Here is a 25,606-nt window from a genome sequence, read left to right as displayed (position 1 = left end):
CAGGGCCCATCAGTGGGGCACCTGTGCACTTGCTGGCGGGCCCGTATCATCTAGGGCTTGGACCCACTGCACACGTCTGGGCCAGAATCCATTCGGTCCCTCTGGTTACAGAGTGTGGTCTTCCCGGCTTCCCTCCCCAGCAACGGCCATGCACTTACGCACTGCTGTGGAAACGTCAATACTGGGGACGAGAGGCTGGCTCCCAGCAAGAGCATCACACTAAGGCTCTAAGACCATTCTGCTCTCTAAGCTCACTCTGGCTTTAAAAAGTACCCGGGCTGCTCTCCGTGAGTACATGGTCTACGCTCTTTTCAAAGATAAAACTGTGCTGCTCATTCTTCTGCTTCCCGAGAACACCTGCAATCCCTCCCGAGGGCATCGTGAGGGGCCTCGCAAGTACCTGCCCCCCAAAAGCCTGGGCAGGACAGGAAAGATGGGGCGTGTGTTTTCGGACTCATCTCCTGCTCTCTGTATCCTGGTTTCTTTTAGGTCTTTGGGGGTGGGGGGGGGGGAACAGAACTGCTGTTTTATGGCTCTTATCATGCTTGTACCTACTGCTTCCCAAGCCCCACCGACATGATTTTTCTTTCTAGAGCCTTTTACAACTCAAGTCTCCAAGAATCATCGGTACGAGGCTTCAAATGATGTTGCCTTGAACAGACGCTTGGGGCTTGTATAAGGCTTCAAAGAATAAAAGTAAAATGCTATGTTCACAGCAAGGTGAGAACCTGAGGAACCGGGATGATCTCTCCCCTATCTGGCCAGCGCCCCTTGTTGACGATCTGGTTCGCCCTGCGTTTCCTGCTGGACTGTGCACAAGAACAGCGTGCCCCCAGAGCGCTAATCGCTTCGTTTATTCTTCCATGTCACCGGGGGAACCTGAGCTTGTTCAGCCTCAGGATAGAAACTCTGAAGGAGTGACAGGTGCACCTCAGATTCCGCTCGTTCACATATTTTATTTATCCAGTGAAGGGAGACAGAAAAGAGAGACAGAACTGGAAGGTGGCACAGATTCTGAGAGAATACCGCGGTCGCACGTCCCTCCATCCGGTGTCGATCCACAGATCCAGTGAAAGTGCAGAGGGACGAGACGAGCATCTTGCCGCAGCGTGAAACATCTTGAGAGAGAAAACCCTTTTAAAAGTTAATACCGACTCACCTTGAGGATGGCTTACTTTTGTCTTTATAAAAACACGACAGCACTGTGTAAACTGCTGGGGTTGGATACTGACAGGTAAGTAGGTGCTGACTCAGAGTTTTCTGGGAGTGCAGATCTGAAACGGTCCCACTGAGGAGAGAGCCACAGGGACGTCGCAGACATGTCCTTGGAGAGACACGAGGACACACAGGAAAAGGGGAATCTCTGACACCGCAGTCCGGAATCTCTGTCACACAGATGGGGAAACTGAGGCAGGGAGGTTAAATCCCCCAAGGTCACACAGCTAGTCAGTCGTAGCATCTCGTTCCCTGGCCCGTGGACACTGCATAGATACCCCTAATGTTAATTTCTTCCCCCAGATTCTAAAGTTGGCAATTTTAGCTTTCCAAGTGCGGAGACAAAAAAAGAAAGAAAAAAACTGGAGAAAACAAACAAGCAAAAGATTTGTGGAGAACTCCAGTACGTTCGCATCTGATCTCAGTAACCTCATGTTAAGATGTCGTTAAAGGACTAACGTTTGGGTGACAATCACTAACGCGGGAGACGACAGAGTCACGATAACTGGGGGAGCTCCCGAGGGCGCCCGGGGGACACACGGAAGCACCCTTTCGGCAGCTTGGTGCAAGCAGACAGGTCGCCTCACCCCCACCTGAACCACCTGAACCACCTGAACCACCTGCATGGAGCACAGGTGAGCTCAGAGCCCGGGCCGCCCGTGGCCGAGCCCCGGCAGGGGGCCAGTGAAGCCCAAGCCCCATCATCTCAAAGCCCGCCCCCGCCCCCTGTGAACACCGAGTGACCAGAGAGGGGAGCCCGGGGTGGGACGCCTTTCAGGTTGCCGCTACAGGCTGCACATTTTGAACCCTGGACAAAGTGACCGGAATCTTGGTTTCCCCCGGGCCCGGAGCTTTTGTGATGGGCTGGGCGTGGGCCTTGATGTCTGCAATTCGCTCTTTAAACTTCTGCTGAAGGAACTTTTCTTCTTGGGAGTAGCTCTTGGCGAACACCGACATCAGCAGGCACCCTGCCATGGACGTGCCCCCGAGGCAGAAGAGAACGGCCCCCGCCAGCTTGCACACGTCAAGAGCGCTGTTAAACTGGACAGCATGGGTGTCGACCACCACAAAATCAGCTTCGCCGAAGGCTTCGATCTTGGGGGGCACGAGAAAGCCCGCCGCCAGGACAGTCAGTCCAAGGATCACGAAGACCGTGCCGGAGATGAGTCCGACCTGGAGAAAGACACAGCCAAGCAGGACAGGGTGAGCTCGGTGCTTGGGCTCTCCTGAGCCCTCCCAGGGCAGGCCTCGTTGTTGGGGGGAAGTTAATATTCCATTCCCACTCACCCCAAATTTTAGGAGAAGGCTACATAACTTCTCACTTATAAAAGAAGGTGGAGGGACCTTTCTGATTTTAATACCGACTGGAATCTGCAGCACTGCCCTGATTTTCCCTCTGAGCTGTTCGTACGATGCTTTGCAGCTGACAAGGCCACCTTTGGCTTACGTGGTCTTCTTCGGTCTTTGTTTGTTTTTTAAATATCTGGGTTAAAAAAATTATTTTTAAGGTCTTATTTTTGAGAGAGAGAGACACACACAGCATGTGAGCAGGGGAGGGGCAGAGAGAGAGGGAGACAGAATCTGAAGCAGCCTCCAGGCTCTGTCTGAGCTGTCAGCACAGAGCCTGACGGGGGGCTTGAACCCATGAACTAGGAGATCATGACCTGAGCCAAAGTTGGGCACTTAACCGACTGAGCCGCCCAGGCACCCCTCTCCTTTGGTCTTTGAAGAAGACTAAAGCAGGCCTGACATCCAGGAACTAGCCTAACTCTATCCACTAGACCTTGATGCCGTGGGAAGCTGGCTGGGAGCTCCCAGTGATGCCACATTGTTCTCCTTTGACAGGATTTGTGTCACAGAACATCAACATCAGACAGGCTCCCTCTGTACCCATGACGAAGTGACACAAAACAAGTCTGTGTCATCATTTTGTCTAAGCACAGACAAAAACAAGGTCATTGTGCAAACCACAAAATATCAAATGCCTTCCCTTCCCCCCATTCATATAAATGACGGCTGCTTCATTACCAAGTACAGCTTTAGTCCCACCCTGGTCTGCCCTCCCTATAGATAATACTTATTAATTATTTATTATCCAACCATAGAATCAGCCCTGACAATCCAGAGGGAACTCTGGCTCCTGTAGACCCCCTCCCCCCAAATCGCCCACCCAAGGCCCACATCCTATAATACATCCTTCCTCATCCTCTTACTGAAATACCCTAGGAGACCCTCTGGTATCACCTCTCTCACTGTGATGAGTGATAAACTCAACTCGTCCAACATATAGGTATCTTCTGGTGATTTGGATGGAGGTCACTGGTGATCGTATAACTATTCACCCATTTCCCAAGTTAGTGGGAAGGAACCATGATTGCTAGTTTGCAGGTCAGGAGATGTAGCCTTGAGGAGGGTAGGTCACTGCTAGCAAGTGGACGGAGGGATGGATGGATGGATGGAGTCGGGGAGGGATGGAGGGAGGGAGGGATGACAGCTAGCAAGTTGCAGAGTCAGGGCTAGAAGCCACAGATGTGAGCTCCAGGCCAGTGTCCTTTCTCCTCTCACATGTAGTTATTTGGGCTCCCCTTGCAGATGTTGAGAAGCTCTAGGAGTAGCAGGTGGAAGATGAGACTGCGTCAGCTCAGGTTGGAATAGAATGGAACACACTGAAGAGGGAGAGTATTGTTTGCTGTTTGGTGGCTTGGAGGTTGGGAATGAACAGATCCAGGCTTGGGTTCCAGCACCGCCAACCGGTACTTGAGTCATATGAGGAAACTTACTTAAACACTCTCACCATTAACCTCCCCATCTACAAAATGATAAATGATAATCATACCTACTGCCTCGTGGAGTTCTAGCGAGGACTAAGTGAGGCCATGCTCAAAGGCGCTTAGCCCAGTGCCTGGCTAAGCAGTAAGTAGCTATTATGGTATCTACTTGGAAATGCATTCTTGTGAAATGTTGGCCACAGAGCTACAACAATCTCTGGGCACTTGGACCCCAGAACAGCTAATATAGTTACTTATTTTTTAAACACATTTTCATTGTCTCCTATTCCTAGCCAAATGCATAACACCATTTAATCTAGAGCTTTGAATTTAAACTATATTTATTTAACTTATTTATTAAGTTTCAGGGTGATACATCAGTAATTCTTTATTACTTTGGATAATAGAAGGAAAACATATTCACAAATCTGTCGGAGAGCTAGCTAGTATTATTGGGTGTCTATGAAGACCTAGGCACAGTGTTTGATGTTTTTCACTTGATCATCGCCAGCATCTTACAAAAAGTAGGTATTTTTTTCCCACCTCACCTGTAAGACCCTGGGGTTTGTAGGGTTGAAGAAGTGGAGGTCAAAGTCCTATAGCTAGCAGGTGGTGTGACTGGGCTCGAACCCAGGTCCCCTGCTCCACTTCTATTTTCCCCACCATAGTTCACCAGTTACTATTTTGTATATTATCTGCTGTTATTATTATTTTTAAAATTACAACAGAGTTTTAGTCACCATATAGGGACAGATTTCCATGATTGTAAAGAAACTGTTAGAGAATCAATATAATGTCTTTTGAAAAAAAAAAAAAACCCAGAAATTATTCTACATAAGATTTAAGCACTATAGGAAAAGTTGGGTTGTAAAATATAATATTTTGGATGGCTTTCTACATTTTTCTAAAAATGGAGGCAAATTCACCTCCAAAGACTAACCATTATTTATAACCTGAAAAATGAGTCACATTGGAAAATTCTGAATGCATAAACTAACTTAAATATCCATGGTGACATGCTTCATATGTCACTAAATCACCTTCCTCCTTGAGAACTGGCACTAATTCTCAAACACTCAGGACTCTGCAGGAATGTATCCGTCTTGGGTTCTGGGGTTCCGAAGAGCACCTAAGGTCAGTGCTCAGGTCTTCCATTTCTGTCTTGATCACCGCATCTCGCGTTCCCGCCTTGAACGCTATAAATATTCCTAACTGACTGGCTTGAACTTCCAGGCTGCTGACTGCAGAGCCAGGTGACTGATTCTCAGAGCAGTGCTGCTCCCCAGCTGAGCAGTGCTCTATCGATTAAAATCCAGTCCTGGAAGCTCACTCAGAAGCTACAAGGCGAGCCACGCTTTGCAGACGGCAGAGCTCTAATCACTTGCAGAACTGGAAAGTGGCTGGCCTCCCTGAGCCTTCTCCCTTTTCCCTGTTGAGTCAGAATGTCAGAGAGGGGCCTGCTCTCCGTGGAGGGGGGCACGATGGTGGCCAACGCCAACTCCCAGGGTCTGGAAGGTGCCGTCCACTCAAGTCGAAAGGGGACCTTCAAGACATGTGGCCAGAGAGGACCCTCAACGCTGTGAAAACACGCCAGGAAGAGCCAGGGATGGTAGGACTGGAGGGGCAGCTATGGGATCTGAAGAACGCTGTGTCTTGACTGAGCGTCTGACAGCGTGACAGGGGATGATGGGACGCATCGGAAGGAAGAAAGATGTGGGGAGTGATGCCGTACAGAGCCGTGAAAATGGTCCCGGGACACAGTTCCACGTTGAGGTGGTCCTTGGTCTACAGGGAAGGGGGCTCTATTAAATAGAGTTTTAAAAATGCAGCACAGAGGCTCTTGGGGGCCTGGCTTTATGCAGAGAACTGGAACACCATGGGGCGAGGGGACCCTGGGACCTGGCGGGGCAGCCTGGTGCACCTGGTGGTTAGCTCAGCCCAGGGCCAAGAGAGAAGGGCCTCTCTCAGCTGTGACAGACCTCACAGATGGCCACAAGGACAGGGACTCCTGGCTGTGGGGAGGTGGGGGGGATGTGTGAAAATCCAGTGTCTGCGGCTGGAAAGGGGGAACGGACAGGGAGGAGGACCTGGATTCCAAAGAGCCTGCTGCTGGAGGCCACCAGCCAGAGCCTGCTGGAGCTCCGACCAACGTCCCCGTCACTGTCTCTGTGCAAGCCAATGAGGTCGGAGCACACCTCTGTTTACTCCTCAAAGCAGGCTGGCAGCCAGAGCGGCGGGCGCAGATGTTCGGGCAGAGAGAACGTGGTAATGACCACTGGAAGCCAGAGCTAGCAGGGCAGGAGGAGTGGGGAGGAGCCGGACAGAGCTGAATGTGGAAAGAGCCAGCTGGCCTCCAGGTAGCGCTCAGGGGAAGTACAACAAGACAAAAGTCAACCCCGAGGGATGTCCTGGCCTGACCTGCTTGTGGGGACCCTGGGCTTTACAGAACAGCAACCCCGGCCTGGCTGTGGCCCAGGTCCTTCCTCACACTTTACCTGGCCACCCACGTGGTCTTCTACCCTATGGAGGCTCTGTCCCTCCAGCCCGTGAACACAGTCACTTGTTTCCATCTTCCAAAGCGATTCCGGATCCTTGAGTCTCCCTCTAGCTACTGCTTGAACTCTTCCAACCCTTGATATCCGAGCTCAGTCCCACAACTCCACTGAAACTGGTTTCTCCGAAGTCACTAATGACCTCCTCATTGTCAAAGCCAATTCGGTTTTTCTTTTCTCACTCCATTTAAATATTCCGTGGTCATTGATGTTAAGCACTGGGGTCTTCTTAAAACCTTCACCTATTTTCCCTGACACAACTGTCTCCTGTTTCTACATCTTTAACTACTCACTCTCAAACGGTTTTGCCAGATGTTTTTAAATTGTTGGCATTCCCCAGGGGTCCCCCTTGACCCACATCTCTTGTTCAAGATGGTCTCTCTAGGGTCGAGTCTCTGGCTGTAGTTTCAACTCCTACTGATACACTGATGCCTTCCAATCTCCAGCTCTAGTCTGGATTCCCTTCCTGGGCACTAGCCCTGTATTTCTGACAGCCAATAGGAGGACTGACACAAAAATGTCCCAACGGCTCCTCAGACCCAAAATATTCAAAATGGTACCCCTTACTTTCTTTTCTCTCTTCCTTCCTCCCTCCTTCCCTCTGTTCCTTCCTTCCCACTCTCTCCGTGCTCCTGCCATCCACCCATTCCCTGAGTTTCTCTTTTATTTTTTAAAAAATTATTTCTAGTGTTTATTTTGAGACACACACACACACACACACACACACACACACACACACACAGAGTATGATCGGGGGAGGGGCAGAGAGAGAGGGAGACCTAGAATCCGAAGCAGGCTCCAAGCTCCGAGTTGTCAGCACAGAGCCCGACACGGGGCTCGAACCCAGGAACAATGAGATCGTGACCTGAGCTGAAGTTGGACGCTTAACTGACTGAGCCACCTAGGAGCCCTGAGCTTCTCTCATTTCTAGTGTAAAACCAACTCCATAATATCTAGCAAAGCTTTGAAGAAAAAATCTAAGACAGAAGTTTCAACTCTGACTTAGCTCGGGGGAAACCGGAGTGATTGGGACAGATGGGAGGAGGGTCTTGAGAGAAAAGAGAGGGGCCAGAGTCACCCTCACGGCCAGTGAGGCTGCGGGGGTGGCAGTCTTACTTTGCACCTGCACGCTGAGTGGAGCACCCTTTGAGAGGTTTCTGACGTGGGCTGAGGATAAGGTAAGGAGGGGAATGGCCCTGAGGTAAGCAACGCATGATCGGGGGTGAGTGGACAGCTCCCATTCCTTTATACCTGCCTTCCTGAGGTGCTTGGCTGCACAAGCAGGTGGCAGCAGCCTTAGTCAAGGTCAAGTGCAAGGGTAAGAAAGAAAAGTGCCACCACAGCCTGATGGATTTCTGGGCAGCACAGTGAGTGGTAGGGAGTAGGTGGGACCAGGTCACAGGGGCTTTTGCAGACGGCAGGTGTTGCAGGCACTGGGATAAATTGGTTGTGGCTGAGGCAACCATGTGGTGATCCAGAAAGCCTAGATTTATGAACTTGCCCCCTTGCTGTACTCAAGCTGGAAGGTTCTGGAGAAATTTCTATTTTTTAATTTTTTATTTAGAGATTTCGATTTCAGAGCCTTTCAAAGTCGTCTGTGATCGGGCCCTAGTTACACATTCCCCTGTTCACCTCTTGACCCCTCTCCTCCAACTTCTGAATGTTTGCCCCGGGCGTACTGAGCTGTCTGTGGTTTCCTGATCGTGCCATCATCTCTCATGACACAGCTTTTGGAATAGATTTCTTCCTACCAGGATGCCCAGTTCCCACTTGTGTACGGGTGATCTCTCTGGGGAGCCATTCTCCAGGCTGCATCGGATCCTCCCTGCCCCCAAGTCCCTGTGCTCTGGGTAAGTACCGTGACTGCTTTTAGGGCCATGTTTATCACGTTGGATCGTAACTGTCTGCGGACATGTCTACCTTCCTTATTTGTCTGTGGACTCCTTCAGGTCAAGGCGGTATCTAACTCACAAGTGAAGAGTAGGGTCTTATTCACAAATGAATCCCAGAGCCTATCACGTAACCTTATACATAGTGGACATATAAATATTCGTGGAAAAGGAAAGAAGGAAGGAAGGAAGGAAAGAAGGAAGGAAGGAACAACCTAAGGAAGGAAGGAAAGAAGGAAAAGGAAGGAAGGAAGGAAAGAAGGAAGGAGCAAACTAAAGGAAGGAAGGAAGGAAGGGGAAGGAAGGAAAAGGAAGGAAGGAAGGAAGAGGAAGGAAGGGAGGGAGAGAGGGGAAGGAAGGAAAAGGAAGGAAGGGGAAGGGAGGGAGGGAGGGAGGAGGGAGGATAGCATTGTGAGATACAGGTTGTGTAGATCCACGTGACAGGGCAAAGATTCTAACTCGGGCCCATGTGACTCAATCTCCATGCTCATTAACCCCTCCATGCTGCTGCCTCCTAAGGGGCTGGCTTAGCGGCAGAGTCCTGCTGAGGCACCGTGGACTTAGCCCCTGGCAGGAGACCAACAAGACGTTAGCCCCACGTCATTGGGAAGGGGGAAATGGGAAGCCCATAACTTGAACCACCTACAGATGCAGTTTGAAATGAAAGAAAAATACCATAAAAAAGAATCATAATGGAAACGTGCACAATCGGTGCTTTTCTCTGTATTGATACAAAGCACTTCATAAACCCGCTGGAATATATTCACTCGTATTCCCCAGGAGGAAACAGAAGACCAGTTTGTTTATTCCCTTGGTAGAGGTGAGTCTCTAAGACCGTGAATTCCATGTATTCTTAGGTGATTCAGGTTGACTACAAGCTTCTGAATGCCCAGTCTGGTGTTTTGTGATTAGGATCTGGGTCTAGGATTTGGATTATGCTGAAATATCATCCGGCACAAGTCCAGGAGGCCATGGACTTTTGCCTGTTTTTAGACTCTGAAGTAGGTCCAGCACAACAGGGGAACAAATACTCGTGAATCTTGTTTGTGTAAACTAGAAGGGAGAAAGTCCTGAAATTCGAGTTCTGGGGTTGGTAACTTACTGCAGGTTCTTTATTTTAAATCCATACCTATATCTTGTCTGACAGATTTACAGCTTCTCCAATCACACCGCAAGTGCTTTGGAACCATGAGAACACTTTCAATATCCTGTATGACAGTGGCATTTTACGCTCTTGGCACAACAGATCTGTCAGGCAAATATTTGTTTTTTTGACACATAGGAAAGCAACCACCCACTTAACTGGGTAAATACAAGATGTGCCAAGCTTGGCTATGTATTTCATCTGTCCCCGCCAGTAAGGATTCATCAGAGATGACATTTCTACAGGGCAAGGATGCGGGCTCAACCAATTTGAATACAGACTACATGACAGTAGTGAGATGTTAAATTAACGCAGGTCTTGGGTAATCCGTATTAACAACTATGTTACCCAGTACTTTATTTATTAACTAGATTTCAAATTTTATTTCTATTTCAGGACCCAGTGTGCCATATGACATCTGATAATAGTAGCTAATACACGAATGCTTGAGTGCATACCAGACATTGTGCTGAGCTCTTTGTAAGTATTATCTTAATTACCTCTCACAACTTTACCCAGTAGCATCACCAGGAGGGCCCAATAAGGTCAGATAACTTGCCCAAAGGTACGGCCAATTAAATGGAAGAGCGGAGGTTTGAACCCATGTAATCTGGGGACAGAGTCTGTGCTCATAACCAGTATGTGACACTGCCTCTTATTAAACTGTATTGCCAATACATTGTAAGTGTCGGACAATATCAAGGTAAAACACTCTGGGATCTCCTGGGAGAAAGTTGAAGATGATCGGGATCCCCGAGCTGGAGGGGACCAGAAGCTCCGCCCTTACGGCTGTGTCTTCTCAGCATCACTTCCTAAATCCTTTCCCTTTTCTTGATTTCTAAGTGTTCAGACATCCCAATGCCCTCTTCTCCTCCATGTCCATATTCTCTTCCAGGGTCATCTTGTCTAGTCTGGCGCCTCTTATAAGTTCTGTATGTCAGGGATTCCCAATCCGTGAGCTGCATTTCAAGTGCCACCAGAGAGCCCCACGCATGTGTCTGATGTGATCCCCACAGGAAGCTCTGATCATGGCCATGGTCAAACTCTTGGTTCCCCACCGTCCCCACTGCTCTTCCTGTGTTCCTCATCCTGGAAAATTGTAACACCGTTCTCTAAATGGCTCAGGTTGCGTGCTTTGGAGTCATGCTTGACTCTTTCTACTTTCGTCTACTTCACCGCACGTCCTAATGGCTTGCTCTTCAAACTTCGTGCTAATTCGGACTACTTCTCCCCATCACTACTACCACCATCCAAGCCATCATCATCTCGTGACTGGATTTTTTCATAGTGTCCCATATACCCTTGTCCTCCTATAACCTATTTTCCATACTGTAGTTACAATGACCCTGTTAAAATATCAGTCAGATCATGTCACTCCTCCACTTAAAATGCTCAGGTGGGCTTCCCATATCTCTCAAGGTAAAAGCCAAGGTTTTCATTATCATCCACAAGGCTCTAAATCATCTGTGTCCTGTTATTTTTCTGGATCCTTTTCCCCCCTCTCAATCCACTCCAGCCAGACTGCACCTCTTTGTTACTTTTCAAACATCAAATTTATTCCCATTTCAGAGCTTTGGACTTGCTATTTTCCTGGCCCAGAAGGGCCTTCAGCCAGGTAATAGGTCTGTTCCCTGCACTCATGCTGTTATTTGCTCAAGTGCTGTCTCCTCCAAAGGGCTGTCTAGGATCAGCACACTAAGTTCCAGGCCTCCGTCACTCCCTGCCCTCTTGTCCCAGTTTATTTCTCTCCATAGCAGCTGTCACTACCTGACATTCTCTCATGTGGTTTATTTGTTTATGGTCTGTTCCCCACAATGGGTTGCAAAGGACTTTCCTTTCTGTTTACCCCTTTAACCTCTAGCAACTTCTTGGCACGGAGCAGGTGCTCACCGATGACACGATGAGTGACCGAATGCACTGTCTGGTGGGGCACCTTCATTCAAAGAAGCTGGAGCTCACAGCCTCATGAGCACGGGTCTGGCAGAGGCAGGGCTGGCATACTGACCACTGTATTATGTCTCAGCATTAACTCTCTCGCAGCACCCAATGATTCCTTTTTCATAATTGCTGTAAATTGTTAAATGATAATTACCAAGCCTATGCGGGGTGGGGGGGGCTGGAAGTGTATAATGTTTTGCCTATGGAGGTCCTCACGGTTGATGAATTTAGCGGCACATGAATAACAGTAGCAAAAATAGTTAACAATGATGACAGTGATACCTATTTATGTTTAACCTCTTTCCTTACCTTCCAGAATACTGAGCTCCACCTGTTAGGTGATCTCTGGATCTGGAAATCATCCTCATACTCCCAGATCGAGGTGGTACAGTCCTCATAAAACTGGTGCAGGTAGGACCGGACTCCGTAGCGCTGGTGCCCGCCCTCAGGAGCGGCCTGTGCTTGCTTGGTGCCACAGATGTTGCTGCAAGAACTCATCCTTCCCAGCTGGAATGACAACATCCACAGCCGTCAGCCCTATGAGCTCTGGCTTCAGGATTAAAAGGCATATTAAAGGTGCGAACCAGGCTGAGTAACATTAGTCTACTTGAAAGTCTATTTGAGCTTTTCTTAAAAGCTGCTCTGCTTTTCTACTTAATGCAAAATTACCCCCAAACACTCAATGACTAGAAACTGGTTCTCCATAAACGAAATGAGACATAATAGCACAGCTCGCTTAAATTATGCAGAAACTTAAGCATGAAGCACACGAATGAAGGCAAGAAGCTGAGATTTTTCACTGTGTTGACAAGAAGTCTTTAATCCCTTAGAATCCAGTCGTCTTTACACTCACATGTTAAAGAATTAGGCAGGTATTCTCCTTTGCTACAGATGGAATTTGTCTTGGGTTGTCCTCTCGGATAATTAACCATGTTCCCTTGTGGAAAATACATAGTTTACTCTTAGCAGTTTGCAGTTTTGCTTTTAGATCTCACGGATCGTGTTCTAACATCTTAGCTAATGGTCAGGTTGTACAGAAGCTGTGTTTGAAAGCTGCTGAGCAGCGACGCTTCATGCTTTATTAATCACAAATGGCTCAGCCAATAATTTACACCTCACTGACTCTAACACTAGATATTTAAGTCGTTATTTGTGAATACATCTGTCCATGTGGGATGATAGAGCATAATGGACAGGGTAGACCCAGCCTTTCACTGCGTTGCATGAAGTGGCTAGTATATGCGAGAAGCCAGGGGATTGTTAATGAAAGTACATACTGGGTGGGCTGTTTGGGTCTCTGTCTTCTTAAAGATGACAATTTCTGGGGTTCCAGTGTGGCTTAGCCAGCTGAGCATCTGACTTTGGCTTAGGTCATGATCTCACGATTTGTGAGTTCAAGCCCCACGTCAGGCTTTGTGCAGACAGCTCAGAGCCTGCTTTGGATTCTCTGTCTGCCTCTCTCTCTGCCCCTCCCTCACTCTCTCAAAAATAAATATTAAAAAAAGATGGTAATTTCTACCTGATTTGACCTAATCAATACCCTTGGAGAGAAGCATTTGGTTATTAATTCATGGGGAAAAAAAAAGGAATTGTTGAGAGACAGCAATTTTGGTGAGTGAGGGAATTCTCAGTAATTCTCTGTTTGATATTTGGTTTCCTTATCTCCATATAGGCAGATAAATATGTAGCTGGAAATGTGAAATACTTGTTTAGATTTTCCAGTTATCCTCCAGATGGTTTTCCCTGTGTGGACATAGTCTCAAAATAACAAAGTGAGGAACGATGTAGAAGGGGTCTCTCAGAGCCTGCCTTGTAATCCAGGCTAACAGAAGACATATTAAATGTTTCTAATTACTTATCAAGAAACCACATAGTGATATGTATCTATCAACAAGGAAAAAATTAACCTAAAGTTCTGGCAAGTGCCCCTGTGTGGCCACTTAGTTTGGTTGGATAGAATTATGGGGCAAAAATCAAAGTTGAAGCTAGAGATAGTTAGCATTTTCCTGCCCCATGGCCACAAAGTGAATCCATAAGATTATCTTGTAAGGTGTGCTGTTAGCCAAAAACAGGTTCTGGTTAGAAAATGTAGTCAAATTCATGAAGAAAATGGCCCCGATCTTAGAAAAATGATGCAGACATATGCTACTGATGGTGACCTCATATTTTTAAGTGTTGGTCACTATGTTTAGTGACTTTCTCCGTTTCAGATATGGCAGCCAGGAGAAATCACCCAGGAAGAGAGGGCAGGGGAGGAGATTAAAAAATTTCTTTTCTAACTTTTAAACATTTCAGAAGGATATTATTTCATAAAAAATAAAGATTTTAGAATGTACTTTGCCTGATTAGAGCAGCAAAGCCTTATGGATGTAATTCTTTTGTTAACCTAGTTTCCATATTTTAAATGTTAGGATGTTCTCTTCAGTACTTTTAACTTGATGCTTACACAATGAAGATGATTAATAAGGGCCTATTACTAATGATACATAAGTAGGATAATTTTAAAGGCACTTTCTTTTAAGACATTGTAATAAAATTTCGGTCAAGGGATGAGATGGGAGCCATATGTTACTAATTCTGCTTTGTCATTGAAGAAACTGAGGCACAGGAAAGTCATCTGCTAAAGGCCACACACCATGAGTCAGGGAGGAGACGAAATGTGACATTACCGAAGGCTGGAGTATGGACTGAATCATGTACTTGCATCATCAGACCAACTCATCCAAATATGTATTTTCAGGTTTCCTACAAAGCCTCAGAGACTTTAACATGGAAAAAGGACAAAAATAGGACAGGAGCAAAAAGAAATCCCTCATAGCAATAGTAGGAGTTATTTTCCTTCGATGCTGAAGTCATTTATTCCCTCAGAGTTGAGCTTCGATGCAGAGCAGGGCTGTGACATATTGTAGTCCTTCCTGCACAGCTGTTTCCGATACACGAGGTCGAATGTTTCTGCTTTATAGGATAAGACTCAGTAATCCAACTTTGTTAAACAAAATATGGGTAAAATCATAAAAGAGACAGGAAGTGTCATAAAACAAATGTTCTTTGGGCTTGAGTGATGGAAGGCTCTACTCTAAGTCAGAATGGATTTTCAGTGATGTTAGATACATTCCAGGAAAGGAATCCCAATGAGCCTTATTTACTTCTCCAGACATACAGAGCACAAGAACATGGCCTATGCTGTGCTAACCACACAGGACACAGAATGGGTTCTAATCCTTGTTCTTGATCTACAATGTATTGGTCATGATATGGCAGGCAAACTCATTAACCTCCCTGGGCTACGGTTTTATCCCCCTTAAAATGAGATGGTTGAGCCAGATAACCTCTAATTCCTTTGAGATACTTTTCCAGGAGTCTTTGGTCATGCATTTACAGAATGAGTCAATTATTTTTGTGGGATAAACACCTGGGTCTACTGTTTTCCCACCTCCTCCCATACTCTCACTGATGGATTGTCAGACTGTCCCCAATTCTTGACCATTATAGTACACGTGAAGCTTCAGTTTAAAAGAGCGTATAAGCTACTGGTAAGGCCAATGACTTGGTATTAAGTAGCCTAAATGGCTGTGTATTGTTTGTCTGTTTAACAGCTTACTTCAGTATTGCGTATGTTGCCTAAGTGGTACAGGTGGATCGCAGGTATTACAGGTTAGGCTCCAGATGCCCAGAAGAAAGCAAACATCGTATAAAACAAGTCAAATGAAGGTTTTGGTTTCCCGGTACATATAAATGTTATTTTTACATGATCCCATCGTCTATTAAGGGTGCAATAGCATTATGTCTAAAAACATGCACATACCTTAAGTGAAAAAAAAAACTTTATTGCTAAAAAATGCTAACTGTCCTCTGAACTTTCAGCGAGCCATAATCTTTTTGCTGGTGGAAGGTCTCAGCCTCAATGATGGTGGCTGCTGACTGATGAGGGTGGTGGTTGCTTAAACGTGGGGATGGCTGAGGCAATTTCTTAAAATCAGACAACAATGAAGTTTTCCACATCAATGGACTCTTTCTTTGAGTTGAACTCTAGTGACCTCTCCAGAGGTATTGATGGGCCTACTTTCAATATTGTTGTGTCTCAGGGAATAGGGGGGCCCAAAAAGAGGGAGACAGATGGAGGGACGGCTGTCAGTAGGAGAGTTAGAAGACACAGGACATTTATTGGTTAAGTTGCTGCCTTATATGGGGATACTTCCTGGCACCCCAAAACAGAATAGTAGCATCAAAGATCACTGATTGCAGATCACTGTAACAAATAGAGCGATAATGAAAAAGTTTGATTAAATCTGACAAGAATAACCAAAAATGTGACACAGAGACAGGGAGTGAACAAACGTGTTGGGAAAATGGCGCCGATAGACTTGTTTCCCCACAAACCTTCAATTTGTAAAAAAAACACATTCTCTGCGATGCACCTTTAAGCAAAGCGCGCATGAAATGAGGTGTGCCCATAAGTCCCTGGGGATCTTAGAGGTTCCATACATCTTTCCAAATATGTAACTTATTGGATTCATTCTTAGAGGAGAATGATCACGAGAAAGAACAAGAGTTTTAAAAGATATCATGTTACAGTGAGGATTTTAGTACAAAAACCTTACATTCCTCATAAGGAAGCCAGTAACTTTTTGTCCCAATAAAGAAAATGTTACACCTATTTGTTTATGTATGTAAAAAAATTTTTGTTTAAAAACATTTATTCATTTTTGAGAGGCAGAAACAGAGCACGAGCCTGGAAGGGGCAGAGAGAGAGAGAGGAAGACAACAGAATCTGAAGCAGGCTCCAGGCTCTGAGTTGTCAGCACAGAGCCTCAGAGCCCAACGTGGGGCTCGAACTCATGAACCGTGAGATCATGACCTGAGCTGAAGTCAGACGCTTAACCGACTGAGCCACCCAGGTGTTCCTAATGCTACGGCTATTTAGAATCTACTTGGTTGACTGACACCTCTACTATCATATGGTGTCACTTCATAAAGTCACTTGAAAAGCTGGGTAATTAGTATGTAATAAACTTGGGCTGATAAGGAATGGAAGGTATGTACAAAGGCTTTTTAGCTTGGTTCAGCATGTACTTAGTGAGCAAGCTTTCATGAGAAATCTGGTGTTTGCAATCTGGATAGCTAGAGTAGCAGCTGCAAAAACAGTAATGTCGTATCTGTGACTGTCGTTGAGTGACGGATTCTGGAGGGCTCTTTTCTTCAGAGAAAGCCTTAACATCCCAGGAGGTGTGTGAATGGGGGGCGTGGGTGGTGAGTGGAACTCTTCTCCAGGGTTGTACTTAAATGAGTCCATGTGAGTATTCCTTTTATAAACACCCCAGGGAGCCTGTTGTGTCCTGGATGCCAGCATGGCCATCATGATGGAGAACAGGCAGCCTTAGCATCTGGCTGTTTGGTCATCTATGAAGACAGAGTTATTTTCATTCTCCGGGAAGGACGTTCTAGGTGTTAATAGGTGAGGATTCATCCATGGTTTTCTTTTTCTTCTTCTTCTTCTTCTTCTTCTTCTTCTTCTTCTTCTTCTTCTTCTTCTTCTTCTTCTTCTTCTTCTTCTCCTTCTTCTCCTTCTTCTTCTTCTTCTTCTTCTTCTTCTCCTTCTTTATTTCTTTTTTAATGTTTATTGATTTTTGAAAGAGACAGAGGCAGAGTGCGAGTGAAGGAAGGGCAGAGAAAGAGAGGGAGACACAGAATCTGAAGCAGGCTCCAGGTTCTGGGCTGTCAGCAAAACTGACTGAGTCACTCGGGTGCCCCTTTGGTTTTCTTCTTTTTATAACCTGTCTGTGGTATCTGTCTCAACTGTATGCAGTTATACATTAAAATGGGTATTCAATTCTTGGCAGTACAGCACACCTATCATGTCCCCCAGACCCACAGGCAGAGACAATCAGACCTTCACTCCCCACCCAAACTCTTCTGAGAGGCCTCCTGGAATTAGCACATTCAATGTCAGCCCTCTATTACTCTTTATCTTCTCGTCCAAATTTCTTTCTTTTCATAGTGCTTGTTACTATCTGGTGCTCCATTACGTGGTCTATTTGTTAATGGTCTGACAGACTGTGTACTTGATAGACTGTGAGCTTCATGAGGGTAGGGGCTTTTCCTGTCCTGTTGACAAGCACTTTGAGTTGAAACTTCTTGGCACAAAGCTGTACATGGGTTGGTGCGGATGATGGCCTGAGTGGTCCTTCCTTTTTCATTCCTCCCTTCCTTCATTGTTTTTACAGCACTAATTATGTGCCAGATCATGAGAGGATAATAAGATGAGTGGGGCAGTCTGCTCTCAGTGGACACTTAGATTAGATGGAGAAACGCTTCTGAAGCAAGAAATGCAACAAAAGGGGGCACCCAAACCAGGTATTTGCAGTGATTGGTGATTTCTCTGTGCAAATGCTAAGAATGCCTTGAACAATTCCTCTGTCAGCAAGTAAACCCATATTTGTATTATTATGATCTCTATGTCTACCAATACATTACAGTACCAATTTGCTGGAAATTTGAATTTCAGTCAAGTAAATGCAATTACTTTTTATTTTATTTGGAAAAGGTTCATAACCATGGAAATAGAAATAAGTCTTTATGTCTCATGAAACTCCAAGAACACCACAGACTTTATCTTATTTGTCTTCATGGTCTCCTTGAGACAAGAGAGGCAGAAAATTGAGGCGCCAAAGAGATTAGTGTTTTCCATGGCTCCATGTGTGAGTCAGTGGTGAGGCCAGGCACGGGCCCTGTTCTATTTATTCTCTTTGAAATATCATTCAATTTTTCATACTGCTTTTCTCTCCCATAAAATCATTCTGAGATAATGAGAGTGAAGTTGCCATTAGAGCCACTTTTCCACAGAGCCAGTGCTGCAAAGTATAGGCACAGACCTGATTTAGATCATCGATCCAACACCAAACCAAAAAGCCAATTTGCTTAAAGGACTCAGTTAGCCTCAGTGTGGACGCAGGAAGGCATGAGAGCCTGCTAACAGGTTTTTCATTTTTAAATCAGGCATTCTGGAATTGCATAGGCATGACCTTAAAACTTGAAAATGTGTTTCTACCAACAGATAATTTCAGAGGTATTTTACTGTCTTGGAACAGTACCGGTAGGGATTGTGGCTCCTTATGATGAACTTTTTAATACCTTCTAAGTCAGGGGATATGTAGCACTTTGACAATTTTTTAAAAAGGGATAATGATATGCAATAATCTTATTACTTTACTTCTTCAAGATGTGTTTTTAAGTAAGGCATACAACGTCAAAAACCAAATGGAGAAGAGCAAACCTATAATCTCCTTAAACCTCTTATCTACATGCAAACCAGAAGGTGCTTATGAATTTACATGTGACAAGGTTTGAGTCTCACCTTTGAAGTTTTCCTCTTCCTCTTCTCCTTCTCCTTGTTAGTCTCTGACCTTTCTTTCTTAACGGCACATCCTTCAAACCTATTTAAGGAAAAAAATCTCTGCAGAGTGCGATACAGATAAAAATCTAAATTTCATAAGCCATTCTTATGACCTGTAGAGAGTCATTTTAATGTTGACAAACATATTGATAAAGGACTTCTTGTTGAAGAGTGGGGAGATACTTGTTTTCACAAAAGTATTCATATTTTATAACTTTTCAGGGGGTTCTCATGAGACTTTTACAGGGCAGATGAGACAACATAAATGAAAGGGCTTTGTAAACTATAACACACTATACACATGCTATTCTTATTTTGGTACAATTCTATTCCACTACTCAATAATACCAACTAGACTAATTCATGTGTATTTTAAAAATTCTAAATACAAAGTTTGTTTGCTCCCTGGGTACTCTAGAACTGATTCATTGCCTGTTCCATTATATTATAAAATACATTAACCTTATAGCCATTGTATTTTCTGATCTGTTTACATGCATTTTAGACTTCTTAAGGTTCTTTAGATGATTTACTCATTGGGTTGATTTTTACTCCTATATCCATTTCTTCCTATCAGGATCATTTTACTTTCCATCTGCCTAAGAAAAGCAGGTGCCCACGCAAGATTTAATTAAAAAGCCATTGCCAGCTATAGAACTATTGGCTTCCTACATTACTCTAATCATGAAATAAAATAATAGCTGGGTGATGTTTTTCAAGAGGTCATTAAAAATTCTTTCTGAAGAATACTTCTCCATCCATTTGCAAGAGAACCTCAAAGACTTGAGGTGAGCAAACCTAGGTGAGGCCTGACAAACTGTGTTTAGTATTTCCCAGTTTGAGTTGATACGAACCACAGTCAAACCTTCTTCAAGACTCATTTCTTTGCTCTAAAATTTTGTTTTGCAGGTGGTATGTGAGCAGATTTTGGTGAGAAAAAGGCAAATTTTATTAGAATCCTGGATCTGGATAAGTAAAAGAAAACAAGTCCTCCCCCCCCTCCCTCCTTCTCTCTCTCTCTCTTTCTCTTTCTCTCATCGGTGCCTGTCTCTCTCATTTAAACGTCCTTTCATTTTATCTGTCGCCTTCCCCTTTTCTCTGAAGGAAGTGACTCCACACATGCCCTTCACTAAAGGCTGGCCTGGTCTGGAGCCCAGGGATCTCTCCAACGTGCTGAAAACATTTCTGCTACAGAGCCAGGAGCCAGTAATTAAGTAGACACCAGCTGTTTAACTCCAGCTCTGTTTTCTTTGAGGTCATCAGCTTTGGTCTCACCCCCACCCAACTCCCCTTTCTAATTAACACAAAGAAGTAGGTCCTGAGATTATATCGAAGCACTCACGTATCTTTGAATATGGCAAAGGAATGGGGAGGGCAAGCGAGGGTTAAATTCAGCTCGGAAAACAAATCAAACCAGCTTTGCAAACTCCAAATACGTACATTTGACTCTTACCTAATATATAACTTTTCTTTTCTCCCGGGAAAGTTTTCCCTGTATACCTCCCCACTTCTTACGTAACACAAACCACAAACCACCAAAGCATGGAGTTGGCGACCCCTAATTTGCATGTGTGCACGGATTTTAATGTGCATGCTTTTTATAGAGATGTGTCCACAAATAATAGACGTGAATGAGTAAGGAGTGCGTGTGACAGACACAGAAAGAACATGAATATTTGTGCGCGAGGAGAGAGGAAGGAGAGAGAGAAAGGGAGGAGAGGGAGAACCGGAGAAAGGCGAATGGAGCGTAGAAAACCGCTCCTGGGGTCCGCAAGGCTTTACCTGTCCCCTCCGATCCCCTGACCCGTGGAGCAAGTGCAGCCAGCTAGCCGCAGATCTCTCGCTGGGGTCCCATCATCGCCGCCGCCTTCGCCGCCGCCGCCGCCGCCGCCGCCGCCGCAGCTCCCTCCCGCCTTGCGGAGCTCAGCCCGCTGGTGATTGACAGCTGGGCGGCCCGCGCGCCCGAGGCCCGCGCAGCTGCGGCGGCCGCCGGAAGGGCCACGTGCGTCCGCCGGGCGCGCTCCGGCGGCGCGTGGGCGGGGCCCCGCCGGGCGCGTGCGCCGTCCGGTCCCCGCCTGGTCGCGCTCGGGGAGGGAGCGGGGGCGGGGCGGCTGGCCGTTTGGGCGGCGGGTCGCTGTGTCCTAGGGAAGCGTCGCAGCACCCGGAGCATGCTGTGCCCTCCTGCCCTCCTGGTGCCTTCTCCCGCCCAGCACAGCGCCTGGCCACAGCAGGTGCACTGCACGCTTATTTTTAAAGTGAATGTGTGCGTCTTGCGCCGCCGCCCCATTTGGGATACATTTGGGGGTGTGCAGAGGCTTCTCCGGACTCTTGAGTTTTGTCCTTGGTGAGACATGAGGTGAGGAGCCCCTTTGAAAGAACCTTCTGGCAGTGTCACCTGTGGGCACATTCAGCCCCTCACCTGGTCCCCTGACCCCAAGGTCATGGGGCGAGATGGAAGAACGGTCAAGAGAGTGAATTCAGTGATGCTCTTCAAGGAAAACCCCACACACAGATGCGGGAAAGCAAGAGCACACTAGAAATTACCTGTGAATAGCTCGGGAAATGTGTGTAAATGTGGGCGGGTTAGCATGTAAATACAATGACCCCTGCTCCCGGAGACTCTGCAGACCACTGGTAAGTGGCATTTAATGAAAATGATCGCTGAAATAGTTAATACTTGTGCAGCCATTCTGCACATAGAGTAACAACATGTTACATGTATATAGTGCTTACTGTGTGCCAGGCAGGCATTGCTATAGGCACATTAGGTATATATTAATTATGCATATTAAGTCGTTAAATCATCACATCAACTCTATGTACGGGGGAGGCGTATTCTTTGTTATTCCCATTTTTCAGAAGAGGAGGCCGAGGTATAGAGAGAAGCCACTTGCACCCACCATGACACAGACTCACAATTACCTGTCACAGGTCACACAACGACTAAGTGGGAGATAGGACTGGAATCTATAGATTTATCTCCTGGAGGGGACGTAGGGTATACGTGACATGGTGTCTGAAAACCACTAGGAAGCAACTCCATCTTCATGAAACGGTGAGCAGAGACCAAAGCAAATGCTGAGCAAATGCTTGGAAGCAAAGCAACCACAGGGATGGCCTTGTTTCCTTGGTTCTTCTGGTTCTCAGCTCTTGCCCCAAGTTTCAACACTACTTTTCAACACTATCCAAACCGACAGGCACTGCTTACTTTCTCCCTTTCCACTCTTCAGAAAGTACACCTTTCAGGACTTTTGACACGTTGCTTCTTAGCTTGCTTTTCTCATATTCAGTGAGTAGATTGGGCGAAAATTTGTTTATTCTTAGATTGTGACATGGCTGCTGGGTTTTCCTTCCGTGAAAGTGAGTGAGAATCAGCACACGTACGAAAACCCAGGGATTCTCAGTTACATGGCTATCAGAGCTTAGGCTTTGGAAGGGCATGACTGGCTTCCAGTTGTCTATGGTGTTGGTTTCTGCTAAGTGTCCAGGTCCCCTTTGGCGATGCATGAAGAATCTATCATCCATTAGACATTCAGAGGGCTCGGAATTGGACCAACCTGGATTTTAATCCTGGCTGTGCCAACTGCTGCTATTTAAGCTGGTCCTGTGGCTTTGCCACTGTATACCTCATTTTCCTCAGCTCTAAAATGATTATAGGAGTATCTATTTCATATGGTATTTAGGAGAATTAATTGAAATTCTAATTATAAAGCATGTATCACAATGACTGGTGCATATTAAGTATTCAATAAATTATAGGTCTGATGGTATAAATTATAGCGATGATGATGGTGATTTAGTTGAACATGTTGGGAGCTTATGAGTATTTTCAGCTGGAAGTCTCAAGTCTTCTCAATTTCCCAAGCATTCTCCTTTTCCTTATCTCCTCTCAACAGACCTATTTCCAACTGATGCTATCTCTGGCTTCTCTGTGGACATTTCTGATAAAGCGACCCAGGGGTGGGTATGCCTATTCAGGAGCCCCGGGGGCAACCCAGGTCTTCCAAGTTCTTCTAGCATATCTGCCTTTGGTTCCTTCTCAGTCTGAAGTAGCTTGAGGTAAAGTAAGATGCTTTACACATCCCCAGACGCCCTTAAAATGTGATTTATCACAATTATCTTGCCTTTCTCAAGTCCATAGCTTTTATTTATTAGTTTTGCAAACATTAGGGAACAAAGACGATCATTTAGAAGCAACTAAATTTTCACTTAAACCATGCTGCACCGTTTCCCCGGGTTGTATTACATAAAAACATTTACCAGGGAATGTCTTAATTCATTATTCAGCACACATTTGTGGAACGGCTGCCGTTCAGAGCACGAAGGGTGAGATGCAGGCAGAAGCATTATGGAAAGTCACAGAGAAAAGGGGTCAGGAGAGGTCGTAGCCGCCCGAGTTGTTTTCCAGAAGGGATGCTATGATTAGGCCTTACCCTGTCTTTGTGGACACTTCATGATTCCCTTCTAAGTTCATTTCTCATCTCACCGAATGTATCCAGTGTTCTGTAAACACAACTCACACGTTCTTCCTTCCCTTTATTTCCTTTGGTGCTGCTTTGTGCTGTTTCCCCCATATGTGTGTCTCCAACTGCTGTGCATTCTTCAAGTCCAAACATCAGCACCAGCTTTTCAATTAAGCCTTCTTTGATATGCTTGAATAGGAGTCATTCTTTATTTTGAACCCATACAGTGTCTCGTCTTACCTGTCTTACGGTAACACCGCTTTTTTTTTTTTTTGGCCTTGTATTGACATTATTTATCTATTTATTTACTCTCCAGGCTTGTAAACATCGTCAAGGAAGGATCTACCCACAATTCACTTTGAATTCTACACAATGCCGAGTCTATCACTTTGTATAAAGTAAGTACTCAGTTTTGGTAAATGAACCCATGGGTGAGTGAATGATGTGGATCTGGAGATGAGATGTGGATAAAAGGAGAGCAGGGGGTATTGTGGCAGGCTGGGGGAAAGAGGAGCACAAGATCCAGCATGCAGTCTCCGTTCCCAGATTTGCCCCTGGAATCCCCGATTTGCAAGAGGAGGAGGGGCCAGCGATGGAGGAGAGGCTCCATATAATTTGTGCACTCACGGATGGGGGGCGGAGTCTGGGGCGGCAGGACAGTGGGGTGGTGGCCTGCATTGCTCCTGGGAAGACTGCAGCCTGTCCACGCTGAGTCCAGAGTGTTCCATACCAGGCAGTAGCTTGTGATTAGTATGCTGTGTTCCCGGACAGAGCAGATGTCTGTCTGCTTTTTTTCTGTTTAATGATGATGGCAAGTTCCCAATGATCAAGATCCCGTTTCACATTTTCTGAAATGCCTTGGCTGAGAAATCCTGTTTAGCCCAGTTCTGAGGCCCAGCCTCCTTCTTTGCAGGAATCTTTGCAGATTCATGTGGACTGAGCGCCCGGTGGGCAGGGGTGGCCTCATCTAGCCTTGCTCAGATGGAACGGATAGTGGGCGGGGGCGTGTTATAGGCACTGTCTCTCCGTAAGGATATTTGTTTGTTCTTCTGTATTCTTTTCCTCCAGCAAGAAGTAAAACGAAGACTTCTGCAGATCTTCTAAACCAATTGGTACAAGATAATATTTGGCATTTGAAATAGTTTCTTTTTATAAGTTTATTTTTGGAAGGGGAAATATATTAGCTGCTACTTTAGTGATTAGTGAACAAGTCAATTAGATCCTTTCCTGTAACAGATTGATTTTAGGGGTCCGCTGGTAATACAGATTGAGAGTCTGAAAAGCTGCCCCAAGATCTCAGAGCAATATATTTCCATAATTTTTTTTCCTGTGTTCCGTCCCCAGAACTTTACTGAGATATAATTGATGTGTTACATTGTTTAAGATGTACAGCGTGTTAAATTGTACACTTACATACTGCAAAATGATTACCACCAGAGCATTAGCTAATACTTCTGTCATTTCACATAATTACCATTTCTTTTTCTGGTGAGAACATTTAACATTTATTCTCTTAGCATCTTTCGATATACATATACAATATAGTACAGTATTATTAGCTATAAACATCATGCTGTGCACCAGATCCCAGAACTTACTCGTCTTATCACTGGAAACTTTGAACTTTTTACCAACATCTCCCTATATCCTCCACTCGCCAGCCCCTTGTGCTAGGTTTTATTGAGATTCACAAATACATAGATTCTGTCCCCCAGAGCTTCCTAATCTAATCTGGCCCTGGAAATAAGTCATGCTCGTAAATAATTATGATATAAGTATCCTAGGAGAGAAACATAAGTTGCTGTGGGAGTTGAAAGAATTGAGAAATTACTTCTGATGTGTGGATAAATGAGGTAAATCTTAGAAGACTTTGAAAATAGTATGTCCAATGACCTGGATCTTGAAATACAAGTGAGATTTTTAAACTTTTGACTATAGGGAGGGAACGCAGAGATGGGACTGGAAAAATGCCCAGTGTGGACCCCCTTGTAGGTCTAGAAATCAATAAAAATTTACTTCATTTTCCAATTAGATTTGAAGTTTCTGAAGTGTTTGTAACTCTTGGTCCTGGCACATGTTGGTGCACTATAAATGCTTGGTGATCATGGTAGTAGCTGCCTTCTGAAGTTTTATGTTCTTCGTGAAAGTGGAGACAGGATGTGTCAAGACTTAATCTTGAGTCATGGCTAATATTTGGAGGGAGAATCTTTTGAATCTTTTTTTTTGAAAGAGAGAGTGTGCGAG

At 45.4% G+C, this 25,606-nt stretch overlaps 1 protein-coding gene and 2 long non-coding RNA genes across 4 annotated transcripts in view; 2 read left to right on the top strand and 1 right to left on the bottom strand.

Moving 5' to 3' along the window:
* Positions 1-936: 936 nt before the first annotated feature.
* On the bottom strand, positions 937-20,857 carry NRSN1 (neurensin 1). Of its 2 annotated transcripts, none has more exons than XM_027040408.2 (4): positions 20,682-20,857; positions 18,861-18,939; positions 11,816-12,056; positions 937-2,388 (listed from the first exon to the last, which is right to left on the bottom strand). In XM_027040408.2, exons 3-4 carry the CDS (start codon positions 12,026-12,028, stop codon positions 1,990-1,992), a joined length of 612 nt encoding a protein of 203 aa, XP_026896209.1. In that variant the 5' UTR covers positions 12,029-12,056; positions 18,861-18,939; positions 20,682-20,857; the 3' UTR covers positions 937-1,989. The 2 variants fall into 2 exon arrangements, with proteins under 2 accessions (XP_026896209.1, XP_014920278.1); XM_015064792.3 differs by having other exon boundaries at positions 11,816-12,013; positions 20,682-20,850.
* On the top strand, positions 11,964-19,900 carry LOC128315714 (uncharacterized). Its single transcript, XR_008298776.1, has 3 exons — positions 11,964-12,082; positions 16,828-16,961; positions 17,731-19,900. It is a non-coding gene; the product is annotated as an uncharacterized LOC128315714 (long non-coding RNA).
* The window catches only part of LOC128315712 (uncharacterized), a 45,100-nt gene continuing 39,397 nt past the window's right edge, over positions 19,904-25,606 (top strand). Inside the window, exon 1 of the long non-coding RNA XR_008298774.1 lies at positions 19,904-23,771. This is a non-coding gene — a long non-coding RNA (uncharacterized LOC128315712). The remainder of the gene's footprint in view (positions 23,772-25,606) is intronic.

The sequence above is a fragment of the Acinonyx jubatus genome, chromosome B2, assembly GCF_027475565.1.
Source record: "Acinonyx jubatus isolate Ajub_Pintada_27869175 chromosome B2, VMU_Ajub_asm_v1.0, whole genome shotgun sequence".
Lineage (NCBI taxonomy): Eukaryota > Metazoa > Chordata > Mammalia > Carnivora > Felidae > Acinonyx > Acinonyx jubatus.
Note: the sequence above shows the minus strand (reverse complement) of the source record. Positions and strands in the feature narration are given on the sequence as shown.

Excerpts from the sequence above, each read along its gene's own strand:
- NRSN1 (XM_027040408.2), bottom strand. The coding sequence starts at position 12,028 with ATGTTGTCATTCCAGCTGGGAAGGATGAGTTCTTGCAGCAACATCTGT. Across the intron at positions 2,389-11,815 it reads GGAGCTCAGTATTCTGGAAG|GTCGGACTCATCTCCGGCAC; the intron begins GTAAGGAAAGAG and ends GTCTTTCTCCAG.